This window comes from Cinclus cinclus, chromosome 9 (assembly GCF_963662255.1).
Source record: "Cinclus cinclus chromosome 9, bCinCin1.1, whole genome shotgun sequence".
NCBI lineage: Eukaryota > Metazoa > Chordata > Aves > Passeriformes > Cinclidae > Cinclus > Cinclus cinclus.
Genome location: NC_085054.1, coordinates 28,667,209 through 28,693,592, shown reverse-complemented (window position 1 = coordinate 28,693,592; position 26,384 = coordinate 28,667,209). Strand labels below are relative to the sequence as shown.

General features: G+C 50.2%; 1 protein-coding gene and 2 non-coding genes across 3 annotated transcripts in view; 1 reads left to right on the top strand and 2 right to left on the bottom strand.

Annotated features, from left to right (window-relative positions):
• The window catches only part of GPD2 (glycerol-3-phosphate dehydrogenase 2), a 46,318-nt gene extending 40,955 nt beyond the window's left edge, over positions 1 to 5,363 (bottom strand). Inside the window, exons 1-2 of the mRNA XM_062498142.1 lie at positions 5,262 to 5,363; positions 181 to 349 (exon numbers count right to left, since the gene is read on the bottom strand). Coding sequence (XP_062354126.1) covers positions 181 to 349; positions 5,262 to 5,363 — 271 coding nt within the window. The remainder of the gene's footprint in view (positions 1 to 180; positions 350 to 5,261) is intronic.
• Positions 5,364 to 23,511: 18,148 nt separating this feature from the next.
• TRNAG-GCC (transfer RNA glycine (anticodon GCC)) lies at positions 23,512 to 23,582 on the top strand. The gene has a single exon. It is a non-coding gene; the product is annotated as a tRNA-Gly (tRNA).
• A 209-nt stretch (positions 23,583 to 23,791) lies between these two features.
• TRNAA-CGC (transfer RNA alanine (anticodon CGC)) lies at positions 23,792 to 23,863 on the bottom strand. The gene has a single exon. It is a non-coding gene; the product is annotated as a tRNA-Ala (tRNA).
• Between the last annotated feature and the right edge of the window lie 2,521 nt (positions 23,864 to 26,384).

The following is a 26,384-nucleotide window of genomic DNA, read 5'->3' as shown; positions in this document are numbered from 1 at the left end:
CAGATACCCCAGTTACAGAGCAGGGATTTGTTGTGTGACCTTCAGGGTCCCTTTGCCTTCTGAGAACAGAGGTTTCCTAACCAGGATAACCAATCTCCTTCCAGTACCTTAGAAAAGGCAGGCTGAGAAGTTTGTTACAAGGCAGGTGCCCCAAGAGGGAGCCTGCAGCTGAACCTTTACCTCTGGTGGCTGCATCCAAGGCACAGCCACAGCCCGTGGCTCCCCCACCAATGACCAGGACATCGAACTCCCCGCCGCTCTGCAGGGCCTGAATCTGCTGCTCTCTGCTGGGGAGATGGTCCTTCCTCACTGGAGCACCTTCTGCAGCCTGAACCTGCACCAAGGCACCCTGCAAAGGTGGAACACAGCTCGTCAGGCTTTGCTTTGTGCACACGCACATGGGGACACACACCCCCACAACACAGCAAGGTAAACTCACTGATTCCCAGCCACATCCCCACATTTAACAATCACATCCTATCAGACACTGAGGAGCAAACAGTACTAAAACCATGGAGTGCTACCACACCTTTACTTCACCTCAATGTAACACTGTACTCAAGTGTTACTACCTGTATTAATTGCACCTAGGAGCACTCAAATGTTACAGGATGCTGTTATTATTTTAATAAACATTACAAAGGAGGAATTTTAATAACAGACACGGTTGGGCTCTCAACTCCCCACCAAAAAAATTCCCCACAGCAAAGGACACAGAGCTGAGTGTACATTTTATATCTCATACAGTGGCATTCATTAATCCAAGCTCAGGTTTGATGAGGTTCTGGAGTGATGTGATTGTCAAACGTAGTGCCCTGAAACACCAAAGCAACTCTAATTTCACCTCCTTTTTGAGGAACTTCTCAGCAATGCAGTTTATGTCCTACAGCATGTTAAAATACAACTTTAAAGTGACAAAGCTTAACAATGTGGCAGTTTCCAGACAAGTTCCCATTTTCCTGGAATGGCCCTGGGAATCTCTTTGGGCTGATATTCCCAGAGCCAATGCTGCTGTCTGTGCAGTGACTGTGGAGAGAAGGGCTGATGCTCAGTCACCTACCAGGGACCATGGCTTAAGCCTGAAGGGTTTGAGCAGTCTCTGAAGGCTCTCTGCTCTTAACATCAACTTGAGCTGAATTCTAAACATTTCCAGACTTTCTTGAAAATTATAACCACTTTGAACACCAGAAAAACCTGTTTAACCCTAATTTAAGACCTAATTTAAGCCCAGTCTCCAGGCCAAATGGCAGACTTAACTATGCAGAATAGCTTCTGTCCAGATCTCCCAGACAGGAAAGAGCAGGCTAATAAAAATTCAGAGCGACAAACCACAGAAACTCCTTTCCAGCCAAGCACAAAAAGCCTCAGTTCAGATTATATGGTGCATGCAGCCTAAATATTTTTGTTCAGAATTATTTGGTCCTTCCTCAGCAGTATCATGATTTAAGTGCATTCGTTCTGTATCCCTCTCTCTACTGTAGAGCTGAAAATAAAATCTAGTAACGAGCAGCCATGACTCAAGGAAGTGCATATTCCAAAGATAATTAATGACCAGGTTCATCCTGCAGTCAGGGGTATGACTGTAACACAAGGAGCTCAGGAAAATCACTCTGGACAGCAGCAACCACTGTCACTGCACGTGTGGTACAGTTCAATCCATGGGGAAACTCGGGCTGAAGACAGAGTCCTGCACTTCATCTTGAGGATCTAAACTGGTCCTGGAACTGCTCCAGGGCTGGAGCCCCTCTGGAGCCAGGCTGGGAGAGCTGGGAATGTTCCCATGGAGAAGGGAAGGATGCAAGGAGAGCTCCAGGACCTGGAGGGGCTCCAGGAGAGCTGGAGAGGGACTGGGACAAGGGATGGAGGGACAGGACACAGGGAATGGCTCCCACTGCCAGAGGGCAGGGATGGGTGGGATACTGGGAACTGGGAATTGTTCCCTGGGAGGGTGGGCAGCCCTGGCACAGGGTGGAATTCCCAGAGTAGCTGTAGCTGCCCCTGGATCCCTGGCAGTGCCCAAGGCCAGGTTGGATAGGGCTTGGAGCACCTTGGGACAGTGGGAAGTGTCCCTCCCCATGGCAGGAGTGGATGGGATGAGCTTCAGTGTCCCTTCCAAGCCAAACCATTCTATGCCTAAAGCTGCTAGGAGAGTTGGAGAGGGACTGGAAAGAAAAATTAAGATTGAGACCAAATCCTGGTATGCCCACTGGGATTTTCCCAAGCGTGGTGATCCCTGTGGGATCAGCTGTGTGCCCCAGCCCATGTGGGAGCTGCAGGGAGCTGTGCCAGCTCAGCCCTGGATCCACCAAAGCTCTGCTTATTACCTGGTGCTTGCAGCAGAGCAGCCTCAAACAGAGCCCTCAAACAGAGCCCTCAATCAAACAGAGCCCTCAATCAGACACATCTCCCAAACACAGGAGCTGCAGGCAGAGGTGGAACCTGAAGAGCCCCATTGCTGACAAATTAACACCAGTGGGGCTGCTGGCAAAGATCACCACAGGAGGGACAAAGCTTTAAAGAAATTCAGCTCCCACCTTGTTCTTCTGGCCATGATATTCTGTCCATTCCCACGTCCTCCTGCCTCTTGCCCTGCTCTCTCACTGTCCCTCTCAGCTCTAGCACTGCTGTAAAACTTCTATATCCCCAGAGCACAATAAAAACATATAACAGAATCCCAGAATAGTTTGGGTTGAAAGGGCACCCTGCCACTCCCAGACAGCAGTGACAAGCAGGGAACTGGGGACACTAAAAACACCCTTTCTTGCATGTGTTTTGGACCAGCCACACATGCCAAACTTCCATGAGCTCTGGAGAAGGAAAAATCCCCACCTCGAAATTTACTTTGCACTACATTTCCAGAGAAATTTCCTAGCATACTACTTAACTTCGGGAAAAGAATAGAACACCAGAAAAGACAGATTTGGAGTTCAAGAAATACTGGCATCAGGTGGGTTTGACTCCCTGTTTTGGTTTGTTTTTAAACCCATTATTTACAACAAATGGCTCCTAGCAGAGCCCAGAGCAGAGCCCGCAGCATCCAGCCCCTGGTATAGCCAGAGTGTGGAGATTAGCCCTGGAATATAAGCAGAGTGATTAGTACCAGGAATTGATATAGATATGATGCATCTTGCTGTCAATTAAATGGGGGAGTGAAGAAAAGCTGCACGCAGGGATTCCATCTGCAGTAACGTGATTAGTTTGGCAGTGAACAAGTGTGTTTACTGAAATAAGCAATTGCTGTTTATATCTACAATTTCTCAGGCAAGAGTTCCCTGAATGGTTTTGATTACACTCTTAGTGAGAGGAATGTAGTTTGGCAGTTTGAATTTAATCATCAACTTATAAAGTGATCTAGTAATCCATAAGCCAGTACTCTCGTTAATTTGCTACTGTAAATCTCCAGGTAGGTTTGCAGAGTCAAATTCATCATCCTTATTCATTTAAACAAAAAAATGCAGTAATTAAAGTCCCCAAAGCAGACCCTGATGCATTATCATATTATCACACTACTGGATTCACCTTGCTGAGCAATTTCCATCGACCAGCAACGCACTCACACACCAGGAAGAGCAGGACTGGGCAAGGACAGCAGAATCTCACAACTCCAAACCAAAGCACTGCCTTTCCCTTTAGTGATCGTGAGGGGAGAGGGAAGGAAAAGCCACCAGTGGTGTCCAGCTCAGCCTGGCACCCCCATGTCACACCTGGCACCAGCCTGCTTAGGCTGATGTGTCAAAAAAAGGCCAGGAAACCAGAAGGCAGCACTTCAGTCAGGACTGCAGTTCCGTGTCCCCACCAGGGCTGGAAGTGCTGGTGGAACAGCCAGCAAAGGCTCACTGTGCCACCCGGGCCCTGCAGGTGGCTGAGTGCTTGAGGCCACATCCCAGAATTCCAGCGTGGAATTGGGTTGGAAGGGACCTTGGAGCTCATCCTGCCTTGGGCAGGGACACCTGCCACTGTCCCAGGCTGCTCCAAAGCCTGTCCAATGACACTGCCAGGGATGGGGCAGGGGTGGAATGATACGAGCTTTAAGGCTCCTTCCAATCCACACTGCTCTGGGATTCAATGATTCAATTCCAGTTGCACAAATGTGACCCAAAAAGTCAGCACAGAAAAATTAGTCGGGATAAAAGCACGGGTGGTTCTGTTATTTTGGCACCATGATCACACTCTGTAAAACCCTGGGGTTTAATCTGTCTCTGGAAGTTCACAGGGGCCATCCCCCCCAGAACAATGGGAATTCCCCACATTCTGAAATTCTGCAGACAATGTGCAACAAGTGAGCTCTCCAGGTGACTTTTCCCTTCCAACTCCTCTTTTTAGCAGTCTAAAAGCTGCAGCTGCCATTTCTGACAGTAATGAAGCCAGGCTGCAAAACCCTGGGATAAAGACTGTAGAGTGCACTCCCAGCTTGGAGCAAGGCAGGCAGCCCGATGGGGAGTTCACTTCAAATGCTGGGGTTTATTTTATGCACCAGTATCCGAAGCCATAAGAATCCTGCCTTATCCACTTCCCAGCTTGGCTCCCCAGAAATGACTCATCTCATTCCCAGCTGCTCCTCCTCCTCCTCCCCATAGAATCAGCCAGAAAAGGGATCTAAAGAATGTTGTGGATGTGGCACTTGGGGACACAGGTCATGGTGGCCTTGGCAGTGCTGGGGGAATGGTTGGACTTGGAGTCTTGGAGGAATTTCCAACCCCAGCAAGTGCATGGTGCAATGATGAACAGGCAGCTCAAGAGCACAGCCAGTCTAAGCCTGCAGGGAGGAGCAGCTATCCCAGGGAAATGTGACACAGACTGACATGGGGATGTGCTGCACCTCCTTCTCTGCTGCTGCTTTACCTGGACAGGTCTCCAGCATCACCCTTCCCTGCTGGGGGAGCTGCCCCTGTCTGTGCCAGCCTCACCTGGAGCACAGCCCTGCAGGCACTGCTCATGGGGCTGGGATGTGCCCACCAGAACCAACAGGAGCCTGCCCTGTGCCTTGGCACAGATCCTGTCCCCAGGAACCCAGCAGGAGCTGGCACCAGCGCTGTGCTGAAGCTGGCTTGTTCAGAGCTAGTGCTGGTGGTTTCATTTCCAGCTTCTAAGCTTGAAAACACTGCCCAGACACTGCTTTTACTTCAGTCAGGTCTTTCCACTCCTCCTGCAACTAAGTAAAGCCCCAAGTGGCACCCAAAGGTAGTTAAAAAAAACTATTTGTACAATCTCTGACAGATTTTAAGTTTCCTATTTTATAAAAAATCATAATTAATACTTACATGTTTGTTTCTATACTGAGAAAATTGAGAGAGGCCAAAAACTGTTGCTATGGCACCTCCTCCAATGAGAGCAGTTCCTTTCACCGCCTTCTGAAATGCCATTTTTTACTGGAAGAAAAGAAGATAAAAATTAATTGGCAGTTTTACCATGTCAGGATCTGGTACACACAGAATAGACCATGTGAAGAAACTAATGACAATGTTGTGACAAGTTGAAATTTAGGGTAGCAATGTCTTAATTAGAGATTTTCACTGCAATATTAATAACTTCTAAACAAAGTCTAGACAGAGGCAAAGCAGAGTGCTCTAGTGTTTGCTGAGAAAGGACAAAACAGTATTTAGATCAGAACAGATCTACACACCCCACAGTGCCCCTGAGTATGAGACAGGCACTGCCAATCCCACGGCAAAGGCAGAGCAGGAACAGGCTGTCCCCAGCCACAGGGTCACTAAACCCTTATCCCAACACCACAGCACATCTGATCAGCCCACAACACCTCCTTCAGCTCCCTGCCCCTCCCATCCATCCCCTGCTGCAATCCCAGACCCCAGCCCAGCAGTCCCAGCCCTGTCCTACCCCGGGCTGGTGGCAGAGCGATGCCCTGCAGCAGGAGCAGCAGCACACACAGGGACAGGAGTGAGAGGCTCAGGAGCAGGGTGGCACTTCACCACCCAGCTCCAGAGGGTTTGAAACCAGCCCTATGTGGGTCAGGCAAATTCTTAATAGGCCCAGTGTTCGGATCTGGAATGACAAATCTGCACGGGACTGACCTGAATGCTAAGCAGGCGCAGCCCACTCCGTCCTGCCCGGCCCGCGGGGGCTGGAGCTGTGTTAGGAACAACATCCATCCCGTCTGGGGATGCCAGCAGCACCCCTGGCCAGCCCACACACTCCCCAGCAGTGTCCAGACAGCCGCTTTAGCACCAATAAAGGTTAAAGCAGAGCACACAAGTGTGCAGCCCTGTGCCAACACCGGAGCGCCAGAGCACTCTCCATGCATGGAGCAGCCCTGGGCCAGGAAGGGGAGCCAGCTCCCCGTGCCAGGCTGGGCAGGAATGGCCCTGGCAGCTCCCCCTGGGGCTTTGAGGGGACACAAGCACAAAGCCAGGGCACTGCACTGAACTGCTGGTGTACCTGCATGTGCTGTACGCTGAAACATGCTGAAGGCTGGAATGCCTCAAAGGAAGGAATTCCTCTCTGGGAGGGTGGGCAGGCCCTGGCACAGGGTGCCCCTGGGTCCCTGGAAGTGTCCAAGGCCAGGCTGGACGGGGCTTGGAGCAGCCTGGGACAGTGGTGCAGAAGGTGTCCCTGCCCCTGGAATGAGATGAGTTTTGAAGGCCCTCCCAGTGCAAACCTTGAGCTCATTCCCTGAGCACTTTGCCTGCAGCACACTCAGCATGGGGAAGATCCCCCACAATTTCTGGTGCAGGCATGGGATGCAGAGCTGCTGTGTGTACAAACTGCTTAGGGGATCATGTACAGAAGGCCAAGACTTGCAAGTTTTTCCAAAGAGGGACGTTTATGCTCTTGGAGACTCCCACCATGACTGCCTTTCTCGTACCACATTTTCCATTTGTTTCTCACCGTGGTCACAAAAAAGATCAGCTTCATCCTTCCTTGGTGCTGTGACAGGGAGGAATGACAGGGAAAGGTGACAGACAAACCCCAGCAAAGGGAGCTCCTGGGAGGGAAGTTACTGTGGAGGTCTGGCCTCAAATGCTACAGCACCTCCGTGAAAACAGAGAGGAAAACCATGGATAGCCACAAAGCTGTACCACAAGGTGGAATCCAGGAGAGTACAGGAACTGAAAGAGCAGCTGGAACACTCCCTAAGGGAGCTCAGACAGAAGCATTGCTCCTCTCCTCTGTGCAGCCACCCCACACGGACGGTGCCAGGAGTGGCACTGCGGGACACACCGCTCCAGCCAAGGCTCCAGGAGGAGGAACGGCAGCTCTGCTCTCCATGGAATGCTGGTGACAGTACTGGAGCAGTTTCACACCCCTCAGCAGCAGCAGAGGAGAGCCTGAAACCCTGCAAGCACCTGTGCTGGAACACAACCCAGGGAGCTGAAAAGGAACACATTAGCATCTTCCAAGGAGCTATCTCACATGTCTGCAGATGCTGGCTTGCAGGAAAACAAAGGGAAGCGTGCCCTTTCCATGCTGTATGAGCTCAGGAGGAAGGATGATGGCTGAAGCACAATCCCTGTTCAGAACCAGGGTTCCTGCAAGCACGGACAACACTCATCCCTGCTTCTTATCCCTGGCTTGGACCTCTCCTGAGACTTCATTCTGGACGCCAGGGACACACCTGCCAGAGTTACATCATTCCTTCCCATGGAATTCGAGCACAGGGTACACAAACCACTACTGAAAGGCTCAAGGATTGTCACCTACAGCAGCCTGTGACCTGACCCCAGTCTCACTAAGGATACAGCTGCTCCAGCCCAGTCTCACTAAGGATACAGCTGCTCCAGCCACGCTGAAGTGACATTAGATGTGCCACAGGCACAGCTTTCCCACTCTGATCACGCAGGTAGCATCTCTAACAGACAGCAAGGGACTCTGTGCAGGAGAATTTCTGGCCCCAGGGCTCCCCACTCCTTGCCTGGCCCCGGGGCGTGTTCCATTATCTCTCCTCAGAGCTCAGAGCCCATTACAGGCAGTTCTCCCAGAAAGGAACTCTCCCAGGAGACTGCTGCTCAAATTGCCACATCAATCTTGCTCACTATCCCTAAGAGAAGCTTATCCAGGAGAGAAGAAAATAGGGCTTAGCATAAGCCAGTCTAGCACAAAGCCAGACAGCCATTCCAACCAGCCGGTGCTTTTACACCTGGAACAGCTCAACTGCATCCCGGGAACCCAGAGCCAGCATTTGAGAGATGTGAGTAGATGTGTTTGGAGTTTAGATGAGACTGGGTGAGCTCAGGGCATTGCAGGTGGGCAGAGCCCGTGCCAGGCTGCCCCTGCTCTGCCAGGGCACGGTATATCTCCATTTTTTCCCAAAAGGCACAGCACTGCAGGCAGGACATGGCACACAAGGTCTCCTCTGGAAAGCAGGATGACCTGAACGTTGCCTCTGCGGCCTCAGAGCCACAGGGAAATGAGAGGCTTGAACAGACACTCGTGGGATTTTCCCCAGCTCTGGCCCAGATGGCTGTGGAAGGCTGCTGCCAGCTCTGAGCAGGATACACCCGAGTGCAGAAGGAAGGGGAAGGAATGCAGTCCATGTGGTTCCCACAAAGGCTGCACCAGGGAAGAGCCCATGCTTACAAACCCCTCCTCTTCTGTGAGCAGGTACTGAAACCTGCCTCCCTTCCTGAGATCAATAGCTTGTGGCAGAAATGGGATCTTATTTTAGTGAAAATTATAGTAGCAACCAGCATGAGAAGCACTACAGTCAGAAATGTCATCTTTCCATCACACAAATATTCTGAATCACCTTTAAAAGCGACTCAGAGTGTTTTAGTGCTGTCAGTGCCATCTGACACAGTAAATCTACATGTTAAGCCTTACCCTTGATTTCAATAGAAGCCATAAATGGCACCTTTGGACCCATGGCCTCACCTGGAGGGTGGGCTGAGGTCCTTGACAAGCTGTAGAACAAGCTGTGGCAGGAGCAGGAGCCCTTGGCTGGCGTGGGAAGAGCCAGGAGCATGTCACGAGGAGCAGCTATTGCAAGGAGTGATCTGTCCAAGGAGTTCAGTAACCCCAGGGAACAGTTCCCAGGAACAGCTGAGCACTGGTAAGGATTTAGAGGGACATCAGCTCAAACTGCTATTAAAGGATTCATGGTAAGAAGAAACAGGCTTTAAACTTGAAAGGACACAAAGGGGCAGGGACAGCAGCCTACACAAAATGGAAAATACACAAAAGATTTATCGGCACAAGTTCCTGCTTTCAGTTTCCAAAAGTTAATACAAGCCCGAGTCACAGCAGGAACTCCTTGGTGCATTCCTTAACCAGCAGCTCAGCCATACTCCCCGGCACTACAGCAGCAGGCAATAGTCACTTCCAGAGGAGTGTCCCCTCCAGAGGCAGCTGGTGACAGGTGAGCCTCCCCAGGTGTCACACCCTGCACCTGCACTCACAGCGAGGGCTGCACTTCAGCAAGTGATGCACTGCTTACACTGCTTTGCTTTCAACCCCACGTTTCAAACCCAAAACTCTACAAGGCACTGCTCACACCCTGCTTTTTAAAGGAGGGATTTCAACACCTGTCCTCAGCAGGTGCTTCTGAACAGCACATGACAAACCTGCGCCACCCGCAGCCTCACGAGGCTGGCACAGCTCCTGGTGGTGACTTGCCCTCCTTCCTTCCCGTAATGCCCAGCCCAGCCAGCTGCCAGACTATTGTCTGGATGTTCCTGGGAGCTCTGCAACCCACTCCCACCTGAGGCAGCAGGTGGCTGGAAGGGAAGTGCCACAATCACCAGCGTTTCTCTGTGGCAACCCTGAAGCCCAGGAGTTTTGAACTTTCTGTGCTTTCTGACACCAAAAAGACCCCCAGGAGAACCCTGCTTTTGACTTGAGGCCTTGGAGATGGCTTCCAAATTTGGGTGATGGGAGTTAGAGTCACAGTGAATAGGAGGAGAGAGAAGAGAAGAGAAGAGAAGAGAAGAGAAGAGAAGAGAAGAGAAGAGAAGAGAAGAGAAGAGAAGAGAAGAGAAGAGAAGAGAAGAGAAGAGAAGAGAAGAGAAGAGAAGAGAAGAGAAGAGAAGAGAAGAGAAGAGAAGCAATTTCACATGGTGAAGGGTTTGGAATTTGGGGTTTTAGAATACAGCAATGGGTATGGGACAAGATGGAGGTTCTTGGGCGTTGTCTCTTTCTTCCTTGTTCCTTCTTCATGCTTTCAGGTAGTAGTTTTTAGTTGGATAGAACATCCCAGTGTGGATCACAGGTGTTTGGTTACTGAGTCAAAAGTATAAATAATATAGATGTGAGTTTTTAATTGGATAGTTAGGTTTTAAAAGACCTTGTAACTAGCAAGATAAACCTCCATTTTCTCACTTTTAACTTATTAGTTAGAAGTGTTGCAGAAATCTCTGTACTTTAGACAACCAAGTCTGAACAAAACATCCTTCTCTCGAGCATTCAATCCTGACTCTGAATGAAGGCAGAAGATAAAAGCTAACTACTATCATTTCTCTACTCAGGTACTTTCTAATTGCAATGATACGGGGCTGGACCTTAGCAACCCATGGCCAAAGTTTGGAGAAAGAATGAAAGGAATGAAGGGGAATGGTGGGGAGTTGAGCCCCAGAGCCATGAGCTGGAGAGAAGCAGGATGAGTATTGTACAGAAGTGGAGGCACAGATGGATGCAGGTTGCAGAGCTGTGCTGCAGCAGCGTGAGCCGCCCCGTGCTGCCATCACACACGGCTCTGAGACGCAGAACCCGAGGAACTGGGAGGAGAAACCCAATCTGTTGTGGTGCGTATCCGTGCGCCTTCCGAGGCCATTACCATGGAATCCGGGTGCTTCGCATTCCATCGCAAACGAACGCATCTAATAAAGTGAGTCACTCAATGCAAGGCTTAAAAATAGAAAACTTATAATCATCTCCACTACAGTTTGCATAACCTGCCGTTGGCTCAGGAGCACTGTCTAATTCCTTCCTTCCCAAAGCTCCTCAGGTAAGCTTGGGATGATGAGAGGCGCAGACTGATGTCCCTCCGGGCTGAGCTGAATCCAGCACTGCTCCTGCCTCTCCGAAGAGCTGCAGTGTAATCCAGACTCTAACCCAGAGATCCTCAGCTCCCTGCAATCCAGCTGCCACCCCTCTCGCAGGACTTGTACACGGTGACAGCAGCAGGGCCACAGTTCAGCTCTGACAGGGGCACTTGGAGCCTTTAGAGCTGCACTGCTCAGTCACCGGCAGTTCCAGGGTGAGTCAGTGCAGGAAGTGGCCAGCTAACAAGAAAAAGGGGATGTAACCAGAAAACAGCCCAGTTAGCACCCTGTTAACCAGGTCATCCAGCAAACCCTGTGCCTTTGAGAAGCCGGGGGGGTGAATGTCTCACAGGATGTCAGGCCAGAATAACTGAAGTGGCTGGAAAGGAACTGATTAAAGTTTAAACCAGCCCAAGCTGGAGACGCTTCCCCTGCAAGGCAGATCTGTGGGGAGGAACAGCACACCCCAAGGAAGGGTTCCAGAGGGTCCCAGCACAGCAGGGACACATCCAGAGCCTCTCCTGGAGCCTCCCGTGGTCACTCTGGGCTCTCAAACACAAGTCAGGGCATTGCAGATAAAATCAGTATCCAAGAGCACCTCTGCAGCCCAGCTCAGGAACATTACCTGTGACACCTGGGCAGCTCACAGGGTCACCCCCAGGTGTGTCACGTCCTGCACACGGGATGTAAACCCAACGGAATCACAGGATTTAAACTCCCAGTGGCCCCGGGCTACCCTGTGCTGGTAAGTGGAAGCCAAGCAGAACTTTCCCAATATGGGGAAAGTCCTTTCCACGCTCCAGTTAGGGCAACCAGCTCGGCTCTCATGCCCAAACGTGGTTGTAGCACTTGTCAGGCATAAAAATAAAGGAGAAACAAAGCAGAAAATAGGTATCCTACCCTCATTCCTCCACTCAGTCCTACCGCTTCCAACTACTTCATCTGCCTTCTGTACTCAGACACCCAGATACTCCCACCCTGCTTCAGATGACAGAACAACTGCTGTAAACTCTGTCCCACAAGGAACAGACTTTTTTGGCTCCTCTTTCATTTCAGCCTAAGCACTTCTGCTTTATTACCCTCCCACGTAGAGATGATGAGGGGAACAGTCCGATTTGTAAACCCCTCTTGGAATTTCAATAGCAATGGTCTTGCCAGAGACAGTAGCATGTTTCTGGGAATGAGGCAACGCTGCAGACGGGGTTGGCTGTAATCCCAAGAAGTTATCTAAGGACTAACAGGAATATAAAGAAACACCAATGTCAATAGGTATTTTGAGCTTTCCTAGCATACAAACATCACAATGTATTTATCAAGTTCTAGATGAAAGTATTTCAACTCCCTCCTGTCCTACTGGAAGGAGTGGGAAGCCTGGTCTCCAGCCTGATCACTGACGAATGCGTGCAGGATGATTTCCATACTTTTGTGTTCTTGTGCCAAGGTTGTTTTAACTTAAACTTTTCAAATAGTCACTCTTGCTTTCACTGTTGGTGGGGGTTACTATCAGCCATCAACCAAACACACAATACAACGACTATAAGCCAATTACTGTCACTTGAAAGAAATGCTCTTGTCAGACACAGTTAATTTATAGCTGTTTCCCATTTTTTTGATATTCCTCATTCCCCTCATTTTTAATGCAGATATTTGAATAGACAGTCTGCCAGTTCAGCTTGATCCCAATGCTGGCACTTCATCCATGCTTTTTCCTCGCCAAAGACTTAAGGAGCAGGGATTAGAAAACTAGGTGTTCTGCTTTTTACAAGACTGGACATATACCTGCACACACAAACAGGAACCTGCTCAAAAAATAGCTACAAACTAGGTGAATACTGAGGTGTGGCAAGGAAGTAGCCTAGTTTTATATCCTAGGATACAGATTAAGACCTGATAGCACATGCAAATCTAATCCTAGAGGAGGTGCCCGCATTCAGAATCACTCTGAAATCAGAAACAATGCTTCATTCGAGAAGCTTTGAAAAGCAAATAAAAGCAACCCAGTCCAAGACTTTGGACTTCATCCACAGGATCTGGTTGTGATTCAGGGTGAGTTCACCTGGAAGCCCCTGGAGACAGAAGTACACGCTCGCTCAAGAACCTGGCTCAGAGTGAGCCACTTAGGGATATGGAATGTTTCCAGAATCAATACTGTCATGTTGTGGAAGAGGTCTGATTACAAACGGTCTGGTCATTACGGCAGAAAAGCTGTTTCCTAAAGCAAAGCTTTTTGGAAGAAATAGGCTGCATCTCCATTACCAAGAGCTAATTAGTGGAGCCCTAGAGCCCAACAGCTGCTGCTGCAAACACTCTGTGGTCTCTGTGCTCCACAGCGTTTACCCCAAGAGGCTCCAGTCTGAGCCACAAACACCCATGGAGCAGTGGAAGTGCAGGAATCCTTCCTTCCTTAAAGGGTCATCTTCCACTTCTGCCCCCCTTGCTCCAGCTTTCTTTTTCCACCCTTTAATTTTTATTTCACAGAATCCCCAGAAAGGTTGGAAAAGCCCTTGGAGACCATGGAGTCCCAGCTGTGTCCAGTGCCCACCTTGTCCCTAGAGCTCTGGGTGTCACCTCCAGGAATTCCTGGGACACTCCAGGGATGGGGATCCAACCCTCCCTGAGCACTTCCAATCCCTGAGCACCCTTTCCATGGGGAAATTCCTGCTGCTGTCCCCCCTGAGCTCCCCTGGGGCCGTTCCCTCTGCTCCTGTCCCTGCTCCCTGGGAGCAGAACCCAGCCTGTTCCCGTTCCCCACCTTGGCCGTGCTGTCCCAGTGGACCCAGGTGGGTGGCAGGGACAGGGATCAGCACCCTCGTGCTCACATCCTGTGCTCCCATGGGCTAAAAGAGCACACCCACCATGACACAGCTAATCCCGGGAAAAACTCAGGTTTTTACTACAACCACGAGGCCAAGAACATCCAGTGTCTTGGTTAATCTGTACAACCAGGCTGGCAGAGCTCTAGAGGGTACACAGCCCATAAAAAGGCAAAATAACTCCCCAGGTCCCACTTGCCAGCACACAAACAAGCACCAGCACAAGGAAGATATTGCCTAACTGAGCTGCTTGGAAATGCCAAGCCCTGTTTTGAAACCATCGGCTCTGAGTGGAAGGTGAAAGTCACAACTGCAAACTGACAGCAGAAAACGCACATTTCTTTCAAATATTTGCTGAAGCTTGCAGAGACTTGTGTGGAGACAAAGCAGACAGAAGCAAGGAACCTGTAGGAGCTGTCCTTTGGAAAACTGCTCTGTATGAACAGCTTCTGCACTGACCACATCCTGCCAGCTTCCTAAATTCCTGCCAGGGACACTCAGCAGATCAAATGGATCTCTAGAGAAAATACTACGTTATGCAGCAAGGTCTAGTTCACAAAGCTGTTGTTATTATTACTGTGCTCCTGTGTACATACATAATTAAGCAAAATGAAGTGTAAATTCATATATATACAACCAAAGTAATGCTCCAAATTAGATACGAAGGGTGTGAATAATTTTTTTATGCACACTTGTGCCCTACTCAAAACTTCCATCCAACTTCAGACTAAGTAAACTGCTAATGGCCTAACATTAAAATGAATAATATTCTGGTTTTTGAAGGGGCAATACTGGACTTTTCTTTACATATTAACACAGAAAGATCCTGAACTATCAGACCAAGTCTTTACTGGCTAATCAGTCACTGCTCATCACTGAAAGTTCCTGAAGAACCGTAACCATGAACAAGTGAGGAAAAGAAAAGGGTGGAAAGGAGCAGGGAAGAGAAGAAAATGCAACTCCTTTGGAGGGAAGGAGAAACGTGCTTCCCAGGAGCAGGTGAACAGAGCTGCTTTCAGCACACCTGTACTACCTGTTCACACAAACACGAGAGGAAGTCAAGGAGGAGTACATCTGGCTGGTTTTGAACCCAAGCTCTCCACACACACATTTACAACTCTTCCTGTACAATCAGCCTTACAAACATTTACTGACTGCTTAACAGAGGTAGGAATTCAGAGAAATTTAGGACACTGAGCAATGGTCCCATAAGTACTTTCAGTGGAAGTAATAACTTAATTTCAGTTTACAAAGTGCAGCATAACTACAGCTGAGCTATTTTTTTATCAATCATTCAGGGGGTTTTTTTGGTTTTTTTTGATAATGGGATATATTATTTCTATCAGCTCCATCCAAGGAAAAAAAATAGTTAATGAGCTCTGCAACCTCCTTGTTTATTATATATAGATCCCTAGAGGCACACAGCAGCTGTCCTGGACAGGGAGACACTGGGCTGGACCCCTCGATGTGGGGCATTCTCAGGGAGCACAGGGATGAGCGGCACACGGGACAGCTGCATCACTTCCATTAAACTGCCACACTCTCCTTTTTTTCTTTTTTTTTTTTTGGGGTATTTTCTTTTTTCCGAACCAAAAGATTAAATAGAATGGGGGGGGGGGGGGGGGTGTGTGTGAGGAGTTGATAGCCCTTGATAGTGAAAGCTGCTGTGTAACATCACAGAATCATGGAATGGTTTGGGTTGAAAAGGACCTAAAAGCCCATCCAGTGCCACCCTGCCATGGCAGGGACACCTCCCACTGTCCCAGGCTGCTCCAGCCCCAATGTCCAACCTTGGGCACTGCCAGGGATCCAGGGGCAGCCACAGCTGCTCTGGGAATTCCACCCTGTGCCAGGGCCTGCCCACCCTCACAGGGAAGGATTTCTTCCCAATATCCCATCTACCCGTGCTGTTCCTGAGCCTTACATCTGGAATGACAAAATCCCAGAGCGTTCGTGTGGGAAGAGACCGTAAAGATGCTCCAGTCCCACCCCAGGCGCGGTCAGGGACACCTTCCACCGGACCAGGGTGCTCCAAGCCCTGTCCAGTCTGGCCTGCAACACTCCCAGGGATGGGGCAGCTTCTCTGGGCAGCAGGGTAAGATGTGGAGGCGAGGCAGGCAGGATGCGTCTGATATACATTTATAATAAAAGGCAGCTCCGGTGCCGAACGCGCGGCTCCGCCCGCGTGTCCGGGCCGGCCCCGCTCCCTCCATCCCTCGCGGCTCCGAGCCCCCCGTTCCCACAGAAACCCCAAAGGCACTTACTGCGGGAGCCCGGGGAGCCCGCCGAGCCCGCGTCCCTCTGCGGGCTGCTCGCCGGCCGGCGGGAGGAGAAGAGGGGAGGGCGGCTCTCTCCCTGCCCGCCCTCCGCCTGCAGCAGCCAGCCAGGCTCCCCCGAGCTCCGCCTCGAACACCGCCGGCACCTCCCCGCCCCGCTGGCGGCCCGAGGCCGCGGCTGCCCCGCCGAAGGCCGCGGGAGCCCCTCCAGTGCGGCCTGGGCCCGCGGGGAGGGGCCCGGTGCGGCCTCCTCATCCCCGGGCTTGCGTGATGGGGGTCGCCGCTCAGGGCGGCCCATTCCCGGGGCTGCGCCCGTGGCGGTACCGGAGGCGGTACCGGAGGCCTCCGGCCCACGCGTGGGGCCCGGCTCCACCGACCGTGCAGCTGATCGTGGTCTTCAGCTGTCTGGGTGTCACTTCAGTCAGTAAACAACTGCGAGGATTGGATTTCATGAGTTCTGCAAAGTCAGTGATATTCAGTCACTGGTGATGGGAGCAGTGTTTATCCCAAGAACATTAGTGCTCTTAAAAGGGGCTAAGATCTCGAGTGGCAGCTGGAATTAGTACATACTCCGACTTAGAAACTGGCAACTGAAGAGAAAGTATTGAAAATAAAAGGGAAAAGATCAGAAAATGATTAATTGTTTTCTAAGGATGTGGTTTTAGGGTGTGTGTTTCTTGGAGCACGTGAGAAACGAAGAAGAATGATTGGGATACGTAAAAAAAAAAAAAAGGGATTTAAATGCAGTTTGTGGTGAATTATTTCAGCATGATCCAGCACACACAAGTTCTGGATGCGAATGCCTACCCCATGTTTTGTGTTCTAACATGGCAGCAGATGTTGTTTCATCCTTCTCTAACAAATATTTGTTAGAGCTAGCAGAATCCCCTGTCTTCCCACGCCTCGAAGTTGTCCACCCCAGTGTAGCTGCACTGTCAGTATTACTGTATGACAAATTTTGATTGATACAGGGCAGTTTTGAGTGCAAAATGTATCTGTAGCTGGTTTCCAAATGAACATTTTCTGCATCCCAGCACTGCTGTGTCTTACCAGTTTTTTCCAACCTGCAAAATCTTGAAGGGGGTAGAAAATGAGAGCTTGGAACTACTCTCCTCACGAAGGGAAAGTGAAAACTTTATGAGGATCACATTTCCCAAGCAATCTCACTTTCAGGAGAGGCTCTCCTCACCTTCACAGTGCAGTAACCAATAAACAGGGATAGGCTGTTCTCTCCCCTACTTTAGGCTTCTGTTCAACTACTACAGTCTTTTTATCTTAGTTACTGATTGTTTAAGATTTGGCTTCATAAGTTTGAAGAGCGTAAGAGTTTTACAAGGTTAAGTAAAAAAATGAGATGCCTGAAAGTATTGCAAAATTCATCCCTCTCAGGTCTGTTTTTTTATTTAATGCCTGGCTGAAAATATTACCTCCAAAGTCTCTGTGTGTGTGGCTTGGTCCCCGGGACATCTGCCAAGACAGGAATTTCAGATGCCCGAAATCATGTGCTCAGCAGGTGTAAATTGTGTGCAGGGAGAGTTCACCTTTTGTCCTCAGCCCCAGAGGCAGTTTCTCTTCATTAGCAAGGGAAGATGGGGAAAAAGATCATCATCGTTTCCTGACTGCATGCCAGAGTTATGTATCATAAGAAGAAAATCTGTTCATACGTTCACAAATATGTTTTCTCCTAATCTGTCCTCAGGAATATGTCTTTGTGAGGAGCAAGGCTGGCAACAATGGCAGGAGGCCTGAGACAAAGGGACAGAAGCAGATGCAGAATTTCTCTGCTGGGATTTTCCCAGCAGGTTCCATGGTAGGTTCCTCCAGTTGGAAAATCCAAGCGCTCAGTCTTGGCTGTGACCGGGCATTTAAATCATTCCTATCTCGGGCTGTGGGTGTCGGGTATCACTCCAAGTACAGCCCTGTGGCTCCCCATCGATGCTCAGTTTACCACTGGGCCAGGATGTGCTGCTGGCCTTCAGGTGTTTGCCCTGCACTGCAGCAGAGAAATGCATCTGCCATGTCCGTGTGTCTGAGGGACAGAAGGTGGCTGATTTTTCTGTTATGATGTGTTACCATCATAATGATGTCTGATTGTTCGCTGTCCCATCGAGATCCCACATCAGGGAAACAAATGCAAAAATTGCAGTTTTAAAAGAATTAAGGTCACGGGTCATCTTATTTGTAGCAGAACAAACACTGTAATTAATAGGCTTCTCCCTGAAATGATAGCACAGGAGGGAATGGAAGGAAGGGATGTGGAGCATCTGTGTTTTTCTGGGGCAAACTGCCGAGCTAGGTCTGGTGACCAACGTGAATTCTGTTGGCAAAGAAAAGAAGAAGGACAGTAGCTTTTAGAAAACAAGACTGCTTGGACTAGTTGAGAGTAGTTATTTTCTCTTTAAACGTTTATAGAGCTTTGTTGTGGCAGGAAATATGAAGAAAAAAACCTATTGAATTTATTTTCTCTACATGTGCTGGAGTGGGAGACTGTATTCAGCAAAAGCAAAGCAAAAGGCTCTTCAGAATTTGTGCTGTATTATTTTTTTTTTCTCTCAGACAATGACAGATGAAAACCAGCCCTGGTGACTGTACATGTCTGCTTGTTTATCCAAGTATTTTCTCCATTGAATGGATTAGGAACAGCTTAGAAAACCTGTTCAAAGATATATACAAGGACTTTAAAATTCCCAGCCTGGTATCCCGTAATGAATAAATCCAGGATTTGTGTCCCCTGTTTGCTTCCTGCCCATTTCCCTGGCATTGCCTGCCTGATGGCTTTTTTTTTTTTGGGACACTTTAGACAGGATCTGGGATGAACGGTTTCACAGTGTCCATGCATTTATAAGGAATTTACAGATTGCCAGCAACATCATCAATAATTGTGCTGGGAAAAGTTATTTTAAATAACCACATACATCATTGTCAATTTGGTTTCAGTGACCTTTTGTGATCCAGAGCTATTCCATTGAAAAAGAAAGGATATTGGAAAATCCCTGGGAGCCTGGTAGCTGGAAAAATCAGCATTCCTGGGTGTGAGTGGCTCCTCTCTGTGTCCGAAAGCCCAGGGATATCTCACCCCGTCTTCCCTCAGCACCATTTTCACCAGGCCAGCCATCCTGTTCCTTCCTCGGAATTTCAGATTATGCCTTTTCATCCACTGAAATATTTCTCCCTGCAGATTTAAATAATTAATTGGGACGTGCCTAGTGGGTCTTGAGCTAAACTTCAGAGAGGCAGCAGATATGTGTGACCAAGTGACCTTTTGCTGTCCTGCTCGTCCCCGCGCGCTCGCTGTGCTCAGAGGGACGCTGTCAAAATTGCTAGGCCTTAAAACTTTAACCCGCACTGACAAGTTGTTCTACATTGTAAGTCTTCCCTAAAAGATTACCACGATTGTTTTGTTTGTTTTGTTCTAACCATCTTTGCTGAAGGCTCCACCATACGGGTTCGTTTGTCCTTTGGGGTAGGTGGATATTTTTAAATGCCCGGTTTATTCCGTGACCTGTTAAAATCAAGTTGATGTGCGTGTGCTCCACTCAGCAGAGAACTCGCCAGGGATGGAGCAATTTCTCTGCACTCTGGAAGAACAGACAGGAACATGCTTGGGAAGCCTTTGAGAAGCCATTTTGAAATGCCTCTTGTTATCTTTAGTGTTTTGGAAGTCTTGACTGGCCTTGCCTGGTGATACAAAGAGTTGTGTATGTGCTAGTGAAACCCCAGTTGGTTCTTACACATTTCATGGTGCTCTGCTTTACTCATTAGGCTTTATTTCTAAGATCTCCATTTACAGAATCACAGGTTGGAAAAAACCTCCAAGACCATCAAGTCTCAGCTGTGCCAAATCCCCACTTTGTCTCAGCCCAGAGCTCTGAGTGCCACTTCCAGGAATTCCTTGGACACTTCCAGGGGTGGGCCCTCCAAACCTCCCTGGGCAGTAATTTCCAATGCCTGACCACTCTTCTGTGAAGAAATTCTTCCTGAATTTCTAAAAGTTCTCCACCTGATTTTCAACCTGAGCTCCCCTGGGCCAGCCTGAGGCCATTCCCTCTGCTCCTGTCCCTGTTCCCTGGGATAAGATCCCAAATCCCCCCGGCTGTCCCCTCCTGTCAGGGAATTCCAGAGAGGGAAAAGATCCCTCTGGATCCTCCTTTGCTCCAGGCTGAGCCCCTTCCCATTTCCCTCAGGAATTCTCCAGCCCCTTCCCAGTGCCCTCAGCTCCAGGTGAGGAGGTGGATCAGAGCCAGCGGGGCAGGTACAGCTGTGCCATCACACTTCCCCACTTTTATGTGCCAGGACAAGGATCAATGCTGCACCCATTTTATGTGGGGTGACTGCAGAGCCACGGTCCCTCCACGTGACATGGGAATACGTGTCCATGCCAGCAGGCAGGAGGCAAGGAATGATAGCCACTGGCCACACCCCAGGTAAGCCACACCTGCACTTTGAAGTTTGATTTGAGCTGATTTACCACTACCTATCAAGCTGACCTTGTTCCTATCACAGTGCACCAGCTGAACTTGGGGAGAGATGCTGTGGATGGCCCTGAGCTGCAGCATCCTCCTCAGAGTGGCACACCAGGGGCAGCAGAAATACCTGAAGCTCCTGGACTCTGCTTTGTCAGGCCTCAGCCAGCAGGGACAGCTTGTAGTGTCCCAGGCTGCTCCAAACCCCATCCATCCTGGCCTGGGACACTGCCGGGGATCCAGGGGCAGCCACAGCTGCTCTGGGCACCCTGTGCCAGGGCTTCCCCACCCTCTCCTGGAAGGATTTCTTTCACATATCCAACCTAAATTTCCCCTCTGTCGGTGTGAAGCCATTGCCCCTTGCCCTCTCCTGGTGAAAAGTTCCTCTCTGGCTTCTTTTACACCCCTTCAGATCCTGGAAGGGGCTGTGAGGTCTCCCCAGAGCTTCTCCCCTCCAGGCTGAACAGACCCTGCTTTCTCAGGCTCACAGGGGAGGTGCTCCAGTCCCCTCACCAACTTTGTCACCTCCTCTGGGCTTGCTGCAGCAGTGTCCTGTCCACTGGGGGCACAGGGAACAGATCCATCCATGCTGAAGGTCGGCAGGGAACGTTCTCCCAGCCATTGTAAGACAAGGAACCCCTTAGAACTCCTTGTTTTGTTGGAGCAGGATTCTGATTCCTAGGCAGCCCAGCTGGTCCTGTGAGATTTTCACCAGTTCTGAGGCTCTGGAGCACCATTTCTAATATTGCAGGTCTCGATTTCTGCCCTGTTCGTCACCCTCCTACTCACAGTGAGCTCTGAGGGAAGCCAAGTGTGAGGTCACACAGCTCGGGAACAGGTTCCCAGAGCATGTTCTAGAGTGACATTTGGGCCCCAGGGAGGCCTGGGAGCTGCCAAACCTTTCCTGCTTGACAGAATTCCCTGCAGGATGTCAGCCAACACTCCCAGATGTTCTGAGCGGATGCAAAACAGCCTAGTGGACATGAGGAACTGTTCTCTGAGTTACTAACCATGAGTGCAAGGACAGGTTTCATGTCTGCTCTGTCACTGTGATGACCCTCAGTGCAATAATTCTCCAAGGAGTGGCGCAAGCAGCCCGTTCTGCTCTGCCTGCCCCAGAGAACAGAGGGGCACCTGGGGACGGATGTCAGAGGTGGCCTTGGCAGTGCCGAGGTACCTGTTGGACCCAGTGATCTCAGAGGGCTTTTCCAACCTCAGCCAGCCCGTGGTTCTCTGATCCTGTGTTCTCTCTGAGGACACGCTGCTGGGTCTATGTGGCACTGCACAGATGTTGCCAAATGTCCCTGCCTGGCAGACCCTCAGCTCATCAGGAATGAGGGGAGGTGGGGGAACAAAAGTTGGGGGAAACCTCCTAGTGGCTGACTCCCAGGCACAGTAGAATGGGGAATTAGGGACTTCTCAATATGAATATCTTTTGCCTAAGTGCTTGGTCCTGGGCTTGTCTGAGAAAACTAATCTGACCATAAGCAACAGCCTAAATAATAATAATAATAATAATTACCTACAGTTTTTATTATGTCACCTTCTGCCAGTGGAGGCTGAGAAGGAGAGGGAACTGTGCTGGACTGTTACATTGTGCTGTCCATGCACATCCAAGCACAGGACACTGGGACACGACCTGCAGGGGCAGAAGGTTGGACCAGAAAACACCTGCTTCCTACCTGTGCACAGGTGGGTGCTGGTAGCTGTTCCTCCTGCGCTGTTCCTCCTGCCCTGTGGTGTTCTCCAGCACTTTTGTACATAGATTTGGGTGTTTCCTTGACGTGGAGCACCCATTGCAGCTTTTCCTTGGGCTCTGGCTCACGTGTCGCTGTTTGTGGGAGTGTCTCCAAGGCAAACTGAGAGTCAGGAGCGTGCATCGTTTATTTTGGGACACAGCATGGCCACATCCAGCACAAGCACATACTCACTACTGACATCACCACACACAGGAACAGAGTGCTGAAATGTCATCACCTGGCAAGGCACGGAGACCATCCTGAGCACACTCTGATGATTCCCTTGTGGATCAGCTGAGCCTCTGAGCCCTTTGGCTTCCCCTGGCAAAGTCCTTCCGGGATGGAAAAGGAACAAAAATTCACATTTGTGACTTGGTCTGAAAGCTTTTAAATGTAAAGAATGATCATAGAACCTTTTAGGTTGGAGAAGACCTTTAAGATCAACTCCAACCATAGTGCTTGGTGTAAAGAATCTTGGAAACCTTTGCCTGTCATCTCCTGAAGTTCTTCCATTAAATAACTCCTTGCTTATTCAAGGAATAATACTCATTTATCCCTGATATAAGCAGAATGATTAGAAATGAAAGAAGTTTTCAAAGAATATGCTGAGGAAAAAAAGGTTTTAAAATGCTTACTGAAACAGATCTTGCATCTGTGAGAGATGAGCAAGACCAAAACCAACAGCCATGTCAGGCTCTGGGGTGTGTACGATGGGTGCGTTGTACACTTTGCCAGGTTTTTTTTTAATCCTTTACAGGAAAAATGTACAATGGGTCGTGCTGACTTTTAAAAAACATTTTCCCCCTGGAAATGATGGCTGAAAAGTGCTGAGTGAGCATGTGGGGTGAGGAACAGAGTGAAGCAGGTGAGTGTGGTGACATGGGTGACAAGGGTGACATCACTGACAAGGGCTACACTGATGACATGGGTGACACAGGTGACATAGATGACATGAATGACATAGGTGACATGGGTCACATCTGTAACATTGGTGACATTGGTGAACATCAGTGAACGTCGGTAACACGGGTGACGTAGTTGAACATGGGTGACATCAGTAAGATTGGTGACATGGGTGACATCTGTGCCATGGGTGCCATGGGTGCCATAGCTGGAGATGAATGACATCGGTAAGATTGGTGACATATTGATGACATCCGTGCCATGGGTGCCATAGCTGGAGGTGAATGATATCGGTAAGGTTGGTGACATATTGGTGTCATGGGTGCCATGGCTGACACCGTGTGAGCTGGTTCGGCGAGGGGCGGGAGAGCCTTACTGGGCACGCATTGGTGGTTCAGTGGTAGAATTCTCGCCTGCCACGCGGGAGGCCCGGGTTCGATTCCCGGCCAATGCATCACCGTTTTGCCGGCGGAGGAGCCGCAGCGTTTTGTGGCCGCAATTGTTTGGTTTTCCCCGCGGGGCTCCCGGGCAGAAGGAAGCCGGACCGGGCCGGGCCGGGCCGTGCGGACGCGCGGTGCTGGTGCGGCTCAGCGGGGCGGCGCGGGGAGAGCGGAATTTAAAAAAAAAAAAAACAAAAACGAAACAACCAAAACAAAAGTTGCCTGGAGATGCCGGGGATTGAACCCGGGACCTCACACATGCGAAGCGCGCGCTCTACCACTGAGCTACATCCCCGGCTGCGAACGGCCCTCGCCGGGCGCCCCCAAATGGAGAGCGAGCCGCGGCCTGTCCCGCTGAGGGCCCGGCCCGGCCCAGCCCCTCACAACTCCCTCTGCCGGCACCGGGACACGGGCACCGAGCGGGACAGGGGCACGGAACTGGACAGGGGCACCGAGCGGGACACGGGCACCGAGCGGGACACGGGCACAGTGGCCCGGCCGTGTGCGGGAGCAGCAGGGAGGGCCCCGGGCCCTGGCGCCGCCCGCGGTGCTGAGCCCCGGGGATCCCCGGCCGGGCTCAGGACCTGGCGGGTTCGGAGCCGTGTTCTAACGGAGAGGAACCCAAACACGTTCTTCCCGTGGAGGATTCCCAGCAAAACCAGCAGCGTCCATTGGTTTACAGGAGCTGCCCTGTGCCGCTGTTCCCAGAACCGAGCTCCATCTCCAGGGCAGCGCTGGGTGCCCTCGGTGTGCAGCTGAGATATCCCACAGTCTGGGAACAGTTTAAAACCTTAAATCCCATCCCAGTATCCCAGTGATCCCAGTGATCCCATCCCAGCCCATCCCAGTATCCCATCCCAGTATCCCATTTCATCCCCTGCCATGGCAGGTACACCTACCTTCCCCTGTCCCAGGCTCCCCCAAGCCCCAGTGTCCAGCCTGGCCTTGGACATTTCCAGGGATCCAAGGGCAGCCACAGCTGCTCTGAGAATTCCACTCTGTGCCAGGGCCTCACCACCCTCACAGGGAAGAATAGAGAATATATTTAATTTATTGTCCCACAAGCAGCTGTACTGATCCCAGAGGGCCCTTCCTCACCCAGCTATTCCCATTCTGACATCCATAACCTTGACCACTCAGGTTTTTCCATCCTGTCAGAAAACAATGCTTACAGCTTGACTTTCTTCCAGCCAGATTTTAAGAAGACATTTTCTGGGAGTTTCTGGATCTGGTTTTCCCAATCAACACCTGAACTCTGGTTTGTGTGTAACCTGAGGTGCTGAGTGGCCATGGCTCCTCACCAGGCTGAGCCAACGGTGCTGGGAAGGCTAATACCAACCATGTAATAAAAACACAAAGCAATTTAAAACCTTCTCTTCAGTTTTTTCTCCTTTAGTTTACCTTCCCGTAGAGTTCTGAATAGCCGAAAATTAATAATACAGATATTACCATGCTGTTATGGATTTCCCATCTGTGATGGACACTTCCCACTTGGGAGATGGATGGAGGCAGAGCACATTCTGCCTGCTGAGAAGAGCAGCTCCACATCCAAAGCCTATCAGCAAGTATTTAATTATCGTCCCTGTGGAAGCAGTGCGAGTGCTGCCTATTTGAAGTGAAAGCTTCTCTTCCAGCCTGGTCTAAATCACCTACCAAGCAGGAATAAAGTGAATTATTCAGGCAAGACACAGCACAAGGATGCTACGGGACAAAAGATGCCTTAAAGTGACGGTAAAGCAAAATAAAGTGCCCGTGGATGGATGGGAATTACGGGGTGGAAGCCCCAGCCCTACCAGAGCTGCGTGTTCATAAACAGGAGGGAGCAGGATGGGACTCACATCCCTGACCCTTCCCACCAGAGCCCAGCTGGCCGGAGCCAGCGGCTGCTTCCAGGAAACACTTTGTCATCTTGTTTTAAATCTTGTTTCAATGCGGCTGGGTGCCGGCACAAGATCCGCATTCAGCTGCCTCCAAGGACTACATTCACCTCTTTGTGTTTGGGTTTCTGTGCTGACATCAGGGAAAAACAATGTCACTCTGTTATCTGGCAACTCCTCCGCATTCCTTGGTGGGATTAACTCATTCCTGCTACCTCGGGAAGCTCACGCCTTTCAGGGAGCTCTCCCCTGGCCCTGGGGATGGGCTTTTCTTTGATCTACTCAAGTTTCTGCGTTTTTCCTCAGTTCTCGTCAGATGCACACGTGAACTCACTCAAACTCACTCGCTGCTTTCCCCAGCAGCTCTTCTCCAAGCTGGTGCGCCTGACAGGAGCTCTGTTCCAAAATCCCCGGAGTGCATGGGAGCAGGGATCACAGCAGGGCTCTGAAGAGACACACGGCACAGTCCGTGTTTCCTTTAGCACAGCTTCCTACCACGGCCCTTGGTGCCAGGATTAAATGTTTACACTCAAAATTCCTTCTCAAAACCAACGCTCTCACTCAGCAGAATCCAGAACCAAAGCCCAGTGGTGTAAAACAAATGGATGAAGAGGATTCATGTGGTGGATCCAGCCCTGGTGCAATGCCAGAGCTGCAGGTCTTGGCTCCCAGGTGTGTCTGACACCTCCGTGGAACACCTGAGGCCACAGCACAGCCTTTCGTACTTAAACACATAAAATCCTTTTTCTTTCATCACATGGCCATATCATCCATTTGTTTGAGGTATCCAAATAAAGGGGTGCAGAATTCCAACCTGAATTCCAGCCTCTTAGCCTGGAGAAAAGGAGGCTCATGGGGGACCCTGTGGCTCTGCAGAGCTCCCTGACAGGAGGGGACAGCCAGGGGGATTTGGGATTTGGGATCTTATCCTGGGGAACA